This window comes from Heptranchias perlo, chromosome 35 (assembly GCF_035084215.1).
Source record: "Heptranchias perlo isolate sHepPer1 chromosome 35, sHepPer1.hap1, whole genome shotgun sequence".
Taxonomy (NCBI): Eukaryota; Metazoa; Chordata; class Chondrichthyes; order Hexanchiformes; family Hexanchidae; genus Heptranchias; species Heptranchias perlo.
In genome coordinates, this window is record NC_090359.1 from 25,043,436 (window position 1) to 25,059,008 (window position 15,573).

The following is a 15,573-nucleotide window of genomic DNA, read 5'->3' on the forward strand; positions in this document are numbered from 1 at the left end:
ACCGCATTCTGCTGGAGATTATCTGCTGGTTTTGTATCTCTGCAATGGTGGGGACAAAGGGGTTTTGGAGTTGTGTGTGTAGATGCCACTACAGAAAGACGGAAGAGCCTACCTCAATTTAGGTGGGCTGCCGAATGATGCAGCATTCCCCCTTGAGTTGGAAATAATTAATATTGATCAGTGGGGGTCATCGATTCCTGATATCTGTCTGTTCCTTTGCAATTGCCCCAATTGAGGGTCCTTCAGTCTGTCCTGAAAGACGGGGGGTGAGATCTATCAAATGGGCATCTTCCTGTTCCTAAAACATTTTAATGGTTTCTAGGTGTCAGCCGAGGCTCAGTGGGCAGCACTCTCGCCTCCGAGTCAGAATGTTGTGGGCTCAAGTCCCTCTTGAGTACACAATATCCAGGCCGGTACGCCCCAGTGCCGGTACTGAGGGAGTGCTGCACTGTCAGAGGTGCCGTCTTTCCGATGAGACGTTAAACCGAGGCCCCGTCTGCCCCTCTCAGGTCGGGTGTAGAGGACCTGTGCTCGCCCGATGGGATCGCCCAGGGCACTATTTCGAAGAAGAGCAGGGGGAGTTTGTCCTGGGCCAATATTTATCCCTCAACCAACATCAGATTATCTGGTCAGTATCTCATTTGTGGGAATCGGCTGCCGTGTTTCCCTAAGTTACAACAGTGTCTACACTTTACAAAAGTACTCCATTGGCTGTGAGGGGCTTTGGGACATGCTGAGGTTGTGAAAAGGCGCTATATAAATGCAAGTTCTTTCTGGTGTCTGACCTCGTGAGCCGGCAGGTGTACGCACTGCAGAGAAGAATCATAAAACGATTGAGTCTTTGAGTCAGCTTGAGTCTTTATTTGTTGGACCACAGATTTACATCAGCCCCACTGGAACCAAAAACTCTCCCTGAAAACACGTCAAACAAGCTACCTCACAGCCTATAAGCACAACGTAACATGGTAGATTGGAAAATATCAAGTATGGAACAAGAGGGGCTGTTTGGCCCATCAAGGCTGTTCTGTTCACAGATTACCCATAAGCGATGTTTCCTGGATGATAAAGCTGTGTGAACATACCCCAGCTCGACTCCCCAAAAGGTGACTCCATCCCCCGATTTCCATCGTCCCACCGCTGGCGGCCGCCCCTTAAGCTGTCTGGGCCCCAAGCTCTGGAATTCCCTCCCTAAACCCCTCCGCCTCTCTCTCCTCCTTTAAGACGCACCTTAAAACCCACCTCTTTGACCAAGCTTTTGGTCGCCTGTCCTAATATCTCCTTATGTGGCTCGGTGTCAAATTTTACCCGATTACGCTCCTTGGGACGCTCTTATCACGTTAAAGGCGCTATATAAATGCAAGTCATTGCTGTGATTGTTCTGCTCAAACTTCCAACCTAAACTAGTCGACTCTGACCAGCCGACCTCCACAAATAACAACGCCTCGTCCAACCAGACTACGTTGGGTGGAGTGTTTGACCATCTGTGTCTAATTGTACCCCTAATCAACCTCTTTCTTTATGATCCCGCCCTTTTGGTGCGTTTAAATGACTCGGCATCGAGCACCTTTGGTGTGAGTCTGGTCCACACATCCACTACTCTGGGTGGAAAAACATTTCTCTGATCTGCAGTCTTGCTTGAAGCTGGTTTAAATTTTATCTTCCCCGTTCCGTCAATCGCCTGCTCCTGTACCATTACTGATGTCCGCCACTCCGGCTAAAATTCGAATAAACCAATTGTCCACGGGGCGGATAGCCAGTTTTACAAAAGTCGATTATTTAAAGCAGAAGAAGGTGTGGGCAACAGTTGTAAGGTTAAACCCCTCGAGCGTTGTGAATTTAAAATCTACTGGACCTTTGGACAATGTACCTGGGTTGAGGGAAGTGTTAACGTCGCACCTTTGGAACATTTGAACAGAACCAATTTAAAACGACACGCAGAGGTGCCTCTGGTTTGCAAGACGCGATTGATGAGAAGGAAAGGGAGTAACCTGGGAAACTAGGGAGTCACAGTCCGCAGAACCGACATCAGGTAAAATAGCTAAAGATCTACTGAGGCAGCCATTGTAAAGCCACGAGAAAGAGACAGGTCGTCATGGCAACACTGATAATGGGGAGGGGGGGGCCTGTAAAACGCGTGAGACCATGCACCTGGTCTTATGTGAGATAACGGTCAATCGTTAAGGCCTAGTCATGGGCCGAGGCCTAGCGACGGTGGGCGATTGGCCAAAATGACATTATCCCTAATTCATCGACACCCCAAAGGGCAAAAAAAATATACAATATAAAAAGAAGACATCAGGACGGGAATTGGTACTGCAGTCAGGTGGGACCCTACCAGAGCTGACCCACAGGAGGGACGTCCAGCAACAAGACCGCAAAAGTTCCAAAAAAAAACCCGCCATCAATCTTAACCGGCCTTGGAGCAGGAATCCTTGGTTCCAAGGTGATGTGCGTTGATTTGCTCGCTGCATGTTTAAGTGTAGAGTACGGTTGCAGGCTTGCGCGAGTTAAAACATCTTTAAAATCATCGCTTTTGATTAACGAAACTACCGAGAGTGGGGACATTCTCCGTCTGACTATTCGTCCAGGTTTAAGGACCGCTGGAAAAGTAGGCAAATTTCCTACAAGGTTCAAACTTGGTCAACCGCGTCCAGGGTTGGCACTCAGGGCATGGCCTGTGTGCCACCCTGAAATGCCAACTCTAATCCTGCACCTTCAAAAACACACCCTGCTTTCTCTGCACCCTCAAGTACACGGCAAGCAAAGGGACCATAACATCTTTAATAAATACTTCCAGGGACTGCGTGATGCTATCAAACTCACTTCTATTGTAGTTGAACGTGTGGGTCGTTGCACTCCCCTGGTTGTAAAAGACAACGTCGGTCCGAGAAATCCCTCCCAGGACCCCCATGTTGTACTGGATGCAGGAACTATGCATCTTTCTCAGGCCTCTGTTCTTTGTCAGCAAGTCGAATTTTTCGCCTCCTTCTTCTCCGGGAAGCTGCAGCAAAAGAATCACTTTGTCAATGCCATCGTTCCTCGGAACCTTGTAAACCAGGCAGCACCGGGCTCGCAGACAGCTGTACACTGGGTGCTCCCAGTTGTGTATTTGTTCCAAACTCTCCTCCAGCTCTTTGAACACTTGTCCTCGGCTTCGAGTGACATCTTCTTTCAATATCTGCTCCTCCTGCTTTTGGAGCCACTGTTCCTTAGCAGCTTTTTTGGCATCTATCTCTTTCCCCACAGCCCAAGCAATCTTCCTCTTTGGTTCCTTTCTGGGCGCCCTGGTTCCACTTGATGCCACTTTGCGAATGGATTGACCGGCAGTCCCAGGAGTTGACAAGGAAGTCCCTTGGGACTGACTTTGGAGTGCTGACGCTCCCCTTTCATTACCCTCCTCCTCTTCCTCCTTCTCATGTTCGATCTGTGTGAGACCATGGCCAGCAAGACTTTGCTCAAATCCTGAATCTAGGCTGGACGGTTTCATATCATGGACATCACTAACTTTATCTGTACCTTTAGGATTAACCACATCTAAAGAATCCTTAACTTCGGTGGGCCCCGAGCTTTGTAATTCTCCTGTCCCAGTGGGTTTCCTCAGATTAGCAGATTTACTAGAAGGTTCTTTCTCAAACTCACCACACATTGGCACAGAGTCATCAACGCCCGCCTCTAATTTTTCACCTTTATTTGCTCTTTGACCTTTAGAGGTCATCCCTTCAAATAAATAATTTCCCGCAAGTTTCAAAGGAAACAAGCTGATGTCTCTGTTAGACTGGGAGCGGTAATTCTTGAACTGCGTGTTGTTGACTATTTCATGCGCTTCCTTGCCAACGATGAAGAATGAAGTTTTCATTTTCTTTCTCCGTACGCTGTCTTCGATCGTTCTCATTGCTTCCTCTCCAATTCTGTCTCTTAGCGATTTATACAACTCATCCATGTTCTTTGTGGCATGACGCTCCATCGCAGAAAGGGTCCATAAGCCTAAACCAAATTAGATATACAGTAAGAACGTAGGTAATGGGAAAGGGACCATCAGCCTCCTTCCTCCCAAGAACCAGGTACAACCAGCCCCGTCAATCACTCCACTCAATCCATTTAATCTCCTGTGCAAAAGCTTCTGTAAAAATTTTCCCTGATGTCCATCTAACCTTACAGCCCACATCCTCGACTAGCTGCCTTCCTCAGCATGGCATTTCAATGGTCCCAGTAGCCAAGGAACCATTGTGTTCTACTGCGTTCATTTATCTCTCACCATTAGACGTCTCAATACTATTCTGTAGATTGACTCCTCAAGAGCAAAAGGAAATCCTTCTAATAAAAACAGGCTCAGGTCTTCACAATTTCAACTGGTTTACACTTGTATCGTCTAATCCTTCTCAACATTTTCAAGTCCTGGAACAAATCCCCTCTCAATTTTCTCCAGTGATTCCAAATAGGGCCTCGCCAATGACCCACGTAAAGTGACTTTCTGCTCTTCAAATGTACCCTGGCTACCTATTACACAATTAGTCTTCTTGATAGCTGCTCTACATTGACTGGGTGACTTCAATGAAGAGGCTGGTGCGAGCAGTCAAGGCGACCGGCTTATCAGTCCCAAGCTTAAGTGCAATGGCACGTGAGTAGCAATTGGTCGCAGCCTTATGGACACTGCAGGAGAGGAGTTGGATTATATCATTGATTTGATAAATGAAGAGTATTAACCAGGCGTCTCAGTGTTTCCTTATCCTCGAACTTGTATTAGAGGTATAGAATATATAAAAATATCCTATAATACCTCCGCATAAGGGGAAAGGATATATGACAGTATCCTATGAAAACCAGATAGACAGACTGACAAAAGGAAGAAAGGACTTGTATTTATATAGCGCCTTTCACAACCTCTGGACGTCCCACAGCGCTTTACAGCCAATGAAGTACTTTTTGAAGTGTAGTCACTGTTGTAATGTAGGGAAACGCAGAAGCCAATTTGCGCACAGCAAGATCCCACAAACAGCAATTTGATAACGACCAGATAATCTGTTTTAGTGATGTTGGTTGAGGGATAAATATGGGCCAGGACGCCGGGGAGAACTCCCCCTGCTCTTCTACAAAATAGTGGCCGTGGGATCTTTTACGTCCACCTGAGAGGGCCTCGGTTTTTAACGTGACATGAAGCTGAGTTCGGATCGGTCAAGGCCCTGTGGGTGGCGGAGCGGGCCCAGGGGCTGAGTGGCCGGGTCCTGCTCCTACTTCTTGTGTTCTTTAGATTTGAGGTTAGGATCAGATCAGCCATGATCGTATTGAATGGCAGAGCCTCCGACAATGCAGCACTCCCTCAGTACTATACAGGAGTGTCAGCCTGCATTACGTGCTCAAGTCTCTGGAGTGGGACTCGAACCCACGACCTTCTGACTGAGGCGAGAGAGAGAGAGAGAGTGGCCCACTGAGGCACAGCTGACAGACAGAAGGTCAGAGGGTCAGAGGGATCTTGGTGTGCAAGTTCACAGATCCCTGAAGGCGGCGGAACAGGTAGATAAGGTGGTAAAGAAGGCATATGGGATACTTGCCTTTATTAGCCGAGGCATAGAATATAAGAGCAAGGAGGTTATGATGGAGCTGTATAAAACACTGGTTAGGCCACAGCTGGAGTACTGTGTGCAGTTCTGGTCGCCACACTACAGGAAGGATGTGATCGCTTTGGAGAGGGTGCAGAGGAGATTCACCAGGATGTTACCAGGGCTGGAGCGTTTCAGCTATGAAGAGAGACTGGGAAGATTGGGTTTGTTTTCCTTGGAGCAGAGGAGGCTGAGGGGGGACATGATTGAGGTGTACAAAATTATGAAGGGCACAGATAGGATAGATACTAAGGAGCTTTTTCCCTTCGTTGAGGGTTCTATAACAAGGGGACATAGATTCAAGGTAAAAGGCGGGAGGTTTAGAGGGGATTTGAGAAAGAACTTTTTCACCCAGAGGGTGGTTGGAGTCTGGAACTCACTGCCTGAAAGGGTTGTGGAGGCAGGAACCCTCACAACATTCAAGAAGCATTTGGATGAGCACTTGAAATGCCATAGCATACAAGGCTACGGACCAAATGCTGGAATATGGGATTAGAGTAGACAGGGCTTGATGGCCGGCGCGGACACGATGGGCCGAAGGGCCTCTATCCGTGCTGTATAACTCTATGACTCTAAATAAATAAATTACCTGGTGCGTCAGGCTCATCTGCTGGAATATTCCCACCATTCCGAACTGGGAAAAAAAACTCTGCCGATCTATCCCTAACCCACGTTAACGCAGTTGAGGCCAGCAGTGCACCTCTGAGATTGGGAATTAAGGCACCTTTTGGAGGGGGGGACAGGGTAGAGGGAATTTTACTCTGTATCCAACCTCCTCTACTTGTCCTGGGAGTGATGAGGATCCAAAATACACCCCCCATTCTACTCAACTCCCTCTTTTAGAATTGAACACCCACCCTGGCTGGAACTTGCGTCTGCCCTGTCCTCGGAGTATTTTTCTCTCTTGCGTGCTGGAAGAGAAACAAACAATGTGTCAAAGAAACAGGGTTCCACCTTGGCTCACTCAACAGTCTCGCACTCGACAAAAGTTTGGGACTAACATCAATTATTGTTCACCAAACTAACTAGGACTGATCATTTTTGGCACCGTTTCTATATTGTGCCTCAAGGGGACAGATGGAATGAACGAACGATGTCTTACTGCAGTTGTACAAGTCCTTGGCGAGACCACATCTGGAGTATTGTGTGCAGTTTTGGTCTCCTTATCTGAGGAAGGATGTCCTTGCCATGGAGGGAGTGCAACGAAGGTTTACCAGACCGATTCCTGGGTTGGCAGGACTGACGTATGAGGAGGGATTGGGTCGACTAGGCCTATATTCACTCGAGTTTAGAAGAATGAGAGGTGATCTCATCGAAACATATAAAATTCTAACAGGACGAGACAGACTAGATGCAGGGAGGATGCTCCCGATGGCTGGGGAGTCCAGAACCAGGGGTCACAGTCTCAGGATACGGGGTATACCATTTAGAACCGAGATGAGGAGAAATTTCTTCACTCAGAGGGTGGTGAACCTGTGGAATTCTCTACCACAGAAGGCAGTGGAGGCCAAGTCATTAGATGTATTCAAGAAGGAGATAGATATATTTCTTAATGCTAAAGGGATCAAGGGATATGGGGAAAAAGCGGGAACATGGTACTGAGTTAGACGATCAGCCATGATCATTTTGAATGGAGGAGCAGGCCCGAAGGGCCGAATGGCCTACTCTTGCTCCTATTTTCTATGTTTCTATGAACATTACCTGGTGCGTCAGGCTCATCTCCTGGAATATTCCCACCATTCCGTACTGGAAAAAAAAGACAAAATTAAAAAGCTTTCAAAATGCTGTAAACAATGAAGACTCAACGTCGACATGAAGATAAGGAACCAAGGAACGAGAAATGGCCGCTTGGCCCATCAAGGCTGCTCCTCCCACAGGCCATGTTCAACATTATGACCTCCGACCTCACCTATTTGGTCTGGTGAGAGCAGGTTCTACATAATACTCCTCGAAGGTTATGTATAGGGCAAGATAAAGTATATTCATCCATCTCCGTTAGGTAATCCCGACCTGCCACTCTCCAGACCAAGTATTCCCCACCTTTCCCACCAACCTAGTGTATTCTGCGGGGCAGGTTGCACGAGTTTTAGCCTTTATGGGTCACACGCCCTGAATTCCCCGGGGCCAGGTGTAAAGTTTCAACCCCCGTTCCCATTAATTCCCCAAGTTTCTGATACCAACAGATCTCGGTGTGCTGATTTCAGGATTTATCCCAACAGTGAGGCAACAGCACTAAGAAACAGTCCCTTTTCCAAACCTCCAGGCCCACAAAATCAAAACAAGAGCATACAAGGAATATCAGGGAAAATAGGACAAACTTGCCTGGGACTTGAGTTACGGCCACTAGTGTGACTTGCCCGAGGACTTTTGGTGCTCGTGGAACCCGTACCCCATTGAGAGTTGGTCTCCTCATGAGAAGAGGGGAGAAAACTGGTAACAGTAAAATCTATAGTCCTCCCCATACTTACTGTTTTCTAAGACTCTGGACAAGTTATGGGCGACATTTTTTTCATTAATTGCCTCCAGGATATTGACAGTCACCTCGCTGGCATTTTGTTCTGTATAGCGACGAATTATTTGGTCGACCACATCTGGTACGGTAGCCCCTTTAAGGAGCCCTCTTCCTATTGGATCAAAGTTTCTAAACTTGTATTCGCAGAGCTGAGGTATAAATCTCTTTAGGTCTTTCAAATCGTCCAGTGCGTTGACTAAACAATCTCTGACAGACGTGCTCATTGTGGATTTTTCAGGACAAAGGAGGAAAACTGATCTGAAAGTGGAGAGATGGGTAAAGCACAGGACTCTTAATGGAGGTAAAACACGTTTTCAATTCAGATACATAGATCATTGAAGTGTCATGAACAGGTGCAGAAAATAATCAATAAGGCTAATGGAATGCTGGCCTTTATATCTAGAGGACTGGAGTACAAGGGGGCAGAAGTTATGCTGCAGCTTTACAAAACCCTGGTTAGACCGCACCTGGAGTACTGTGAGCAGTTCTGGGCACCGCACCTTCGGAAGGACATAATGGCCTTGAAGGGAGTGCAGCGTAGGTTTACTAGAATGATACCCGGACTTCAAGGGTTAAGCTACGAGGAGAGATTACGCAAATTGGGGTTGTATTCTCTAGAGTTTCGAAGGTTAAGGGGTGATCTGATCGAAGTTTATAAGATATTAAGGGGAACGGATAGGGTGGATAGAGAGAAACTATTTCCGCTGGTTGGGGATTTTAGGAGTAGGGGGCACAGTCTAAAAATTAGAGCCAGACCTTTCAGGAGCGAGATTAGAAAATATTTCTACAAAGGGTGGTAGAAGTTTGGAACTCTCTTCCGCAAACGGCAATTGATACTAGCTCAATTGCTAAATTTAAATCTGAGATAGATAGCTTTTTGGCAACCAAAGGTATTAAGGGATATGGGCCAAAGGCAGGTATATGGAGTTAGATCACAGATCAGCCATGATCTTATCAAATGGCGGAGCAGGCACGAGGGGCTGAATGGCCTCCTCCTGTTCCTATGTTCCTATGACACTTTTCAGCGTACTATTTTAAGATGGGTGGACACAATTCCGGGAAAAAACAATCTACCGCCCTTTAGCGGGAAACACAGAATCGAAGCCCTCGCACACCAATCAGTGAGAACGGAGGAGGTTAATTATTAACGGTTCAGCACAGCATTCAACACAGGATTCGCTTGATCGAGGGCGGTTGCCGTGAGCAACCTGTGAACCGTACACCAGAACCGGCTCAACGGGAAAAATCAGGAAGAGCGAGAAAGGGAGCTGAACGTCTGTGGGCGGGAGAGGGGATCACGTATCTGATCTTGGCCGAGACACCAGCGGTGATGGAGACAGTGGCCCAAAGTGTTTCAACATTCACCTGAAGTGTATCTGATTTAAACTAAATAAAGCTTTCACTTCTCACGCTATCTGTGAAGTGAAAGACTGGAACGAACAGCGACTGAGAGCCCAGTCTCTCTCTCTCTCTCTCTCTCTCCCCTCCCCCCCCGTTTTTGGTTTGGTGTCAATTTTCGTCTAATTACTTTCCTGTGAAGCGCCTTGGGACATTTTACTACGTTAAAGGCAAGTTGTTATTGTCAAACCGCCTTAAGGCAGGTTGACGAGAGAGTATGAAACTAAACCTATAAATTGTGTAAGTGGGACTCACTGAATTTAACAGCCCAGGTCTGCTCTCCCACCTCAGTAACCTCACCCATTAATATCAGGGGCTCCCCCCAGATATTGAACTACATTGCATAGAATTTACAGCACAGAAGCAGGCCATTTGGCCCAACTGGTTCACGTCTCCTCCCTCCTTACTTTATCTCACCCTATCAGCATATCCTTCTATTCCTTTCTCCCTCATGTGTTTATCCAGCTTCCCTTTAAATGCATCTGTGCTATTCACCTCAACTACTCCTTGTGGTAGTGAGTTCCACATTCTCACCACTCTCTGGGTAAAGAAGTTTCTCCTGAATTCCCTATTGGATTTATTTGTGACTATCTTATATTTATGGCCCCTAGTTTTGGTCTCCCCCACAAGTGGAAACATTTTCTCTACATCTACCCTATCAATCCATTTCATAATCTTAAAGACCTCTATCAGGTCACCCCTCAACCTTCTCTTTTCTAGAGAAAAGAGCCCCCAGCCTGTTCAGCCTTTCAACCTCTCAGTTCTAGTATCATCCTTGTAAATCTTTTTTGCACCTTCACCAGTGCCTCTATATCCTTTTTGTAAGATGGAGACCAGAACTGTGCACAGTACTCTCAGTATGATATGGAGACCAGAACTGTGCACAGTACTCTCAGTATGATATGGAGACCAGAACTGTGCACAATACTCTCAGTATGATAATGGAGACCAGAACTGTGCACAGTACTCTCAGTATGATATGGAGACCAGAACTGTACACAATACTCTCAGTATGATATGGAGACCAGAACTGTGCACAATACTCTCAGTATGATAATGGAGACCAGAACTGTGCACAGTACTCTCAGTATGATAATGGAGACCAGAACTGTGCACCAGCAGTGCGATCTAACTACGGTTCTATACAAGTTTAATATAACTTCTCTGCTTTTTAATTCTCCAAACCTTACCTTTTGTGGACAGCTCACTGCTGGTTCCTTCCAGATTCTCTTGTTGTGCCTTTAGTTTTAAAAAGTTAAAACCTTTATCTCCAGACGTAGTTTCACTTTCAGTGCTCGACGGGAAAAAGGTGTGAGACAACACAAAAAGCTGGCAAGGCAAGAAGAGACAGGCAGTCAGATTGGTGAATGATGGAGGTGAAATTTCTCCAGGGCTCATTCCCGAGTGATGCTGCCAGCACCGATTCCTCCTGACCTTTGGGAATTGTGCTGACTCTTGCCCAACAGTGTTGATTCTGTCGGGTTTTTTTTTTGTCTGAATAGGGGTGAAATTAAAGTTGCATTTCCCTAGGTTTCCCGCTCCCCTCTCGCTGGGGTACAGGGTCCCACCGACTCCAAGCAGCCCTGGGGCATCGCAGCCAGTGGGTGTGTCACACGCAAGCATTCACACACACTCAAACGCACACGCACGCACAGACACACACACACACTCACCAAACTCACGCTCGCTCACACTCGGGTGGCTGCTGGCCCTGTGACCTCATCACTTTCAGGAAAATGACAGAAGAACTTTGGAGGGAAAGAAATGAAGTGAAAAAGAGTCGTTTGGTGTCGCTGTTTAAATCTTGTGTTTAGAGAGAGGGGATTAGAGGAGCCTGCAGGTCACTGAGCTAAATTAACGAACAGATGCTTAATGTATTTGTGACACCGTCTCTCCAAGCCCTATTTCAATGTTGGAGTTCACCCTCACACAACAGCGGATAGATGAACGGCATCAAAGGCACCAAGTGTTTGTCCATTAATACTTTGCTCCCTCCACCAAGAGCCCCCTCAAACCCCTCCTCCCTGGAACCTCCGCCCTCAGCGAGTAGCACTCTCTGCCTCGGAGTCAGAAGTCAAGGAAATGGACCTTCGCTTGGGTTTCGCAGTTTAACAAATTAGCCACTAGGCAAGTGTTACTTACTGCCGGGAGGGAATCATAGAATAGAGCAGCGCAGAAGGAGGCCATTCGGCCCATCGTGCCTGTGCCGGCTCGTTGAAAGAGCTCTCCAATTAGTCCCACTCCCCCTGCTCTTTCCCCCGCAGCCCTGCAAATTTTTCCTTTTCAAGTATTTATCCGATTCCCTTTTGAAAGTTATTATTGAATCTGCTTCCACCGCCCTTTCAGGCAGCACGTTCCAGATCATCACAACTCGCTGCGTAAAAAACAAATTCTCATCTCCCACCCTGGTTCTTTTGCCAATTACCTTAAATCTGCGTCCTCTGGTTACCGACCCTCCTGCCACTGGAAACAGTTTCTCTTTATCTACTCCATCAAAACCCTTTATGATTTTGAACACCTCGATTAAATCTCCCCTTAACCTTCTCTGCTCGAAGGAGAACAATCTCAGCTTCTCCAGTCTCTCCATGTAACTGAAGTCCCTCATCCCTGGTACCATTCTAGTAAATCTCCTCTGCAGCCTCTCCAAGGCCTCGACATCCTTCCTAAAGTGTGGTGCCCAGAAAATTGGGACACAATACTCCAGCTGAGGCCCAACCAGTGACTTATAAAGGTTTAAGACCCAAGGGTTCCATTTTTTAAAAATTCGTTCATGGGAATGTGGGCGTCGCTGGCGAGGCTGGCATTTATTGCCCATCCCTAATTGCCCTTGAGAAGGTGGTGGTGAGCCGCCTTCTTGAACCGCTGCAGTCCGTGTGGTGACGGTTCTCCCACAGTGCTGTTAGGAAGGGAGTTCCAGGATTTTGACCCAGCGACGATGAAGGAACGGCCGATATATTTCCAAGTCGGGATGGTGTATGACTTGGAGGGGAACGTGCAGGTGGTGTTGTTCCCATGTGCCTGCTGCTCTTGTCCCTCTAGGTGGTAGAGGTCGCGGGTTTGGGAGGTGCTGTCGAAGAAGCCTTGACGAGTTGCTGCAGTGCATCCTGTGGATGGTACACACTGCAGCCACGGTGCGCCGGTGGTGAAGGGAGTGAATGTTTAGGGTGGTGGATGAGGTGCCAATCAAGCGGGCTACTTTGTCCTGGATGGTGTCGAGCTTCTTGAGTGTTGTTGGAGTTGCACTCATCCAGGCAAGTGGAGAGTATTCCATCACACTCCTGACTTGTGCCTTGTAGATGATGGAAAGGCTTTGGGGAGTCAGGTGAGTCACTCGCCGCAGAATACCCAGCCTCTGACCTGCTCTTGTAGCCATTGTATTTATATGGCTGGTCCAGTTAAGTTTCTGGTCAATGGTGACCCCCAGGATGTTGATGGTGGGGGATTCAGCGATGGTAATGCCGTTGAATGTCAAGGGGAGGTGGTTAGACTCTCTCTTGTTGGAGATGGTCATTGCCTGGCACTTGTCTGGCACGAATGTTACTTGCCACTAATGACTCAAGCCTGGATGCTGTCCAGGTCTTGCTGCATGTGGGCATGGACTGCTTCATTATCTAAGGGGTTGCGAATGGAACTGAACACTGTGCAATCATCAGCGAACATCCCCATTTCTGACCTTACGATGGAGGGAAGGTCATTGATGAAGCAGCTGAAGATGGTTGGGCCTAGGACACTGCCCTGAGGAACTCCTGCAGCAATGTCCTGGGGCTGAGATGATTGGCCTCCAACAACCACTACCATCTTCCTTTGTGCTAGGTATGACTCCAGCTACTGGAGAGTTTTTCCCCTGATTCCCATTGACTTCAATTTTATTAGGGCTCCTTGGTGCCACACTCGGTCAAATGCTGCCTTGATGTCAAGGGCAGTCACTCTCACCTCACCTCTGGAATTCAGCTCTTTTGTCCATGTTTAGACCAAGGCTGTAATGAGGTCTGGAGCCGAGTGGTCCTGGCAAAACCCAAACTGAGCATCGGTGAGCAGGTTATTGGTGAGTAAGTGCCACTTGATAGCACTGTCGACGACACCTTCCATCGCTTTGCTGATGATTGAGAGTAGACTGATGGGGCGGTAATTGGCCGGATTGGATTTGTCCTGCTTTTTGTGGACAGGACATACCTGGGCAATTTTCCACATTGTCGGGTAGATGCCAGTGTTGTAGCTGTACTGGAACAGCTTGGCCAGAGGCGCAGCTAGTTCTGGAGCACAAGTGTTCAGCACTACAGCCGGGATGTTGTCGGGGCCCATAGCCTTTGCTGTATCCAGTGCACTCAGCCGTTTCTTGATATCAAGTGGAGTAAATCAAATTGGCTGAAGACTGGCTTCTGTGATGGTGGGGATATTGGGAGGAGGCCGAGATGGATCGTCCACTCGGCACTTCTGGCTGAAGATGGTTGCAAACGCTTCAGCCTTGTCTTTTGCACTAACATAGAGTCATAGTTATAGAGTCATAGAGTTATACAGCACGGATAGAGGCCCTTCGGCCCATCGTGTCCGCGCCGGCCATCAAGCCCTGTCTACTCTAATCCCATATTCCAGCATTTGGTCCGTAGCCTTGTATGCTATGGCATTTCAAGTGCTCATCCAAATGCTTCTTGAATGTTGTGAGGGTTCCTGCCTCCACAACCCTTTCAGGCAGTGAGTTCCAGACTCCAACCACCCTCTGGGTGAAAAAGTTCTTTCTCAAATCCCATCTAAACCTCCCGCCTTTTACCTTGAATCTATGTCCCCTTGTTATAGAACCCTCAACGAAGGGAAAAAGCTCCTTAGTATCCATCCTATCTGTGCCCCTCATAATTTTGTACACCTCAATCATGTCCCCCATCAGCCTCCTCTGCTCCAAGGAAAACAAACCCAATCTTCCCAGTCTCTCTTCATAGCTGAAGCGCTCCAGCCCTGGTAACATCCTGGTGAATCTCCTCTGCACCCTCTCCAAAGCGATCACATCCTTCCTGTAGTGTGGCGACCAGAACTGCACACAGTACTTCAGCTGTGGCCTAACCAGTGTTTTATACAGCTCCATCATAACCTCCTTGCTCTTATATTCTATGCCTCGGCTAATAAGACGCCCTAGTAAGAACGGGATATGACGCTCGACTCATCGATCGACAGTTCCGACGGGCCACAGCAAAAAATCGCATAGACCTCCTCAGGAGACCAACACGGGACGCAACCAACAGAGTACCCTTTGTCGTCCAGTACTTCCCCGGAGCGGAGAAACTACGCCATGTTCTCCGCAGCCTTCAACATGTCATCAATGAGGACAAACACCTCGCTATGGCCATCCCCACACCTCCACTACTCGCCTTTAAACAGCCACCCAACCTCAAACAGACCATCGTTCGCAGCAAATTACCTAGCTTTCAAGAGAACAGCGTCCACGACACCACACAACCCTGCCACGGTAACCTCTGCAAGACATGCCAGATCATCGACACAGATACCACCATCACACGAGAGGACACCACCCACCAGGTGCATGGTTCATACTCCTGTGACTCGGCCAACGTTGTCTACCTCATACGTTGCAGGAAAGGATGCCCCAGAGCATGGTACATTGGCGAGACCATGCAGACGCTGCGACAACGGATGAACGGACACCGCGCAACAATCGCCAAACAGGAGGGTTCCCTCCCAGTCGGGGAACACTTCAGCAGTCATGGACATTCATCCACCGACCTTCGGGTAAGCGTACTCCAAGGCGGCCTTCGAGACACACGACAACGCAAAATCGTCGAGCAGAAATTGATAGCCAAGTTCCGCACCCATGAGGACGGCCTCAACCGGGATCTTGGGTTCATGTCACGCTACACGTTACCCCACCAGCGAACAAATGTTATCTGTTTTTAATATAATGGGTCATTTGCTGGCTTTCTCTGCCTTCCGGATGTCTCTGCCTCTCTCTGTTTTTTTTTTCCTGTTTGTTTTTTTGTTGAATGTGTATTCGGGGGTTCTGCAGGTGACACCTCTCTGTCTGAACACGGTGATTGCCTTGGCAACGGGCAGTTGCAG

At 47.9% G+C, this 15,573-nt stretch overlaps 1 protein-coding gene across 1 annotated transcript; it reads right to left on the reverse strand.

Annotated features, from left to right (window-relative positions):
* Nucleotides 1–850: 850 nt before the first annotated feature.
* LOC137302181 (uncharacterized) lies at nucleotides 851–10,743 on the reverse strand. The gene is made up of 5 exons (XM_067971845.1): nucleotides 10,698–10,743; nucleotides 8,066–8,367; nucleotides 7,299–7,343; nucleotides 6,455–6,508; nucleotides 851–3,984 (listed from the first exon to the last, which is right to left on the reverse strand). Exons 2-5 carry the CDS (start codon nucleotides 8,331–8,333, stop codon nucleotides 2,702–2,704), a joined length of 1,650 nt encoding a protein of 549 aa, XP_067827946.1. The 5' UTR covers nucleotides 8,334–8,367; nucleotides 10,698–10,743; the 3' UTR covers nucleotides 851–2,701.
* Between the last annotated feature and the right edge of the window lie 4,830 nt (nucleotides 10,744–15,573).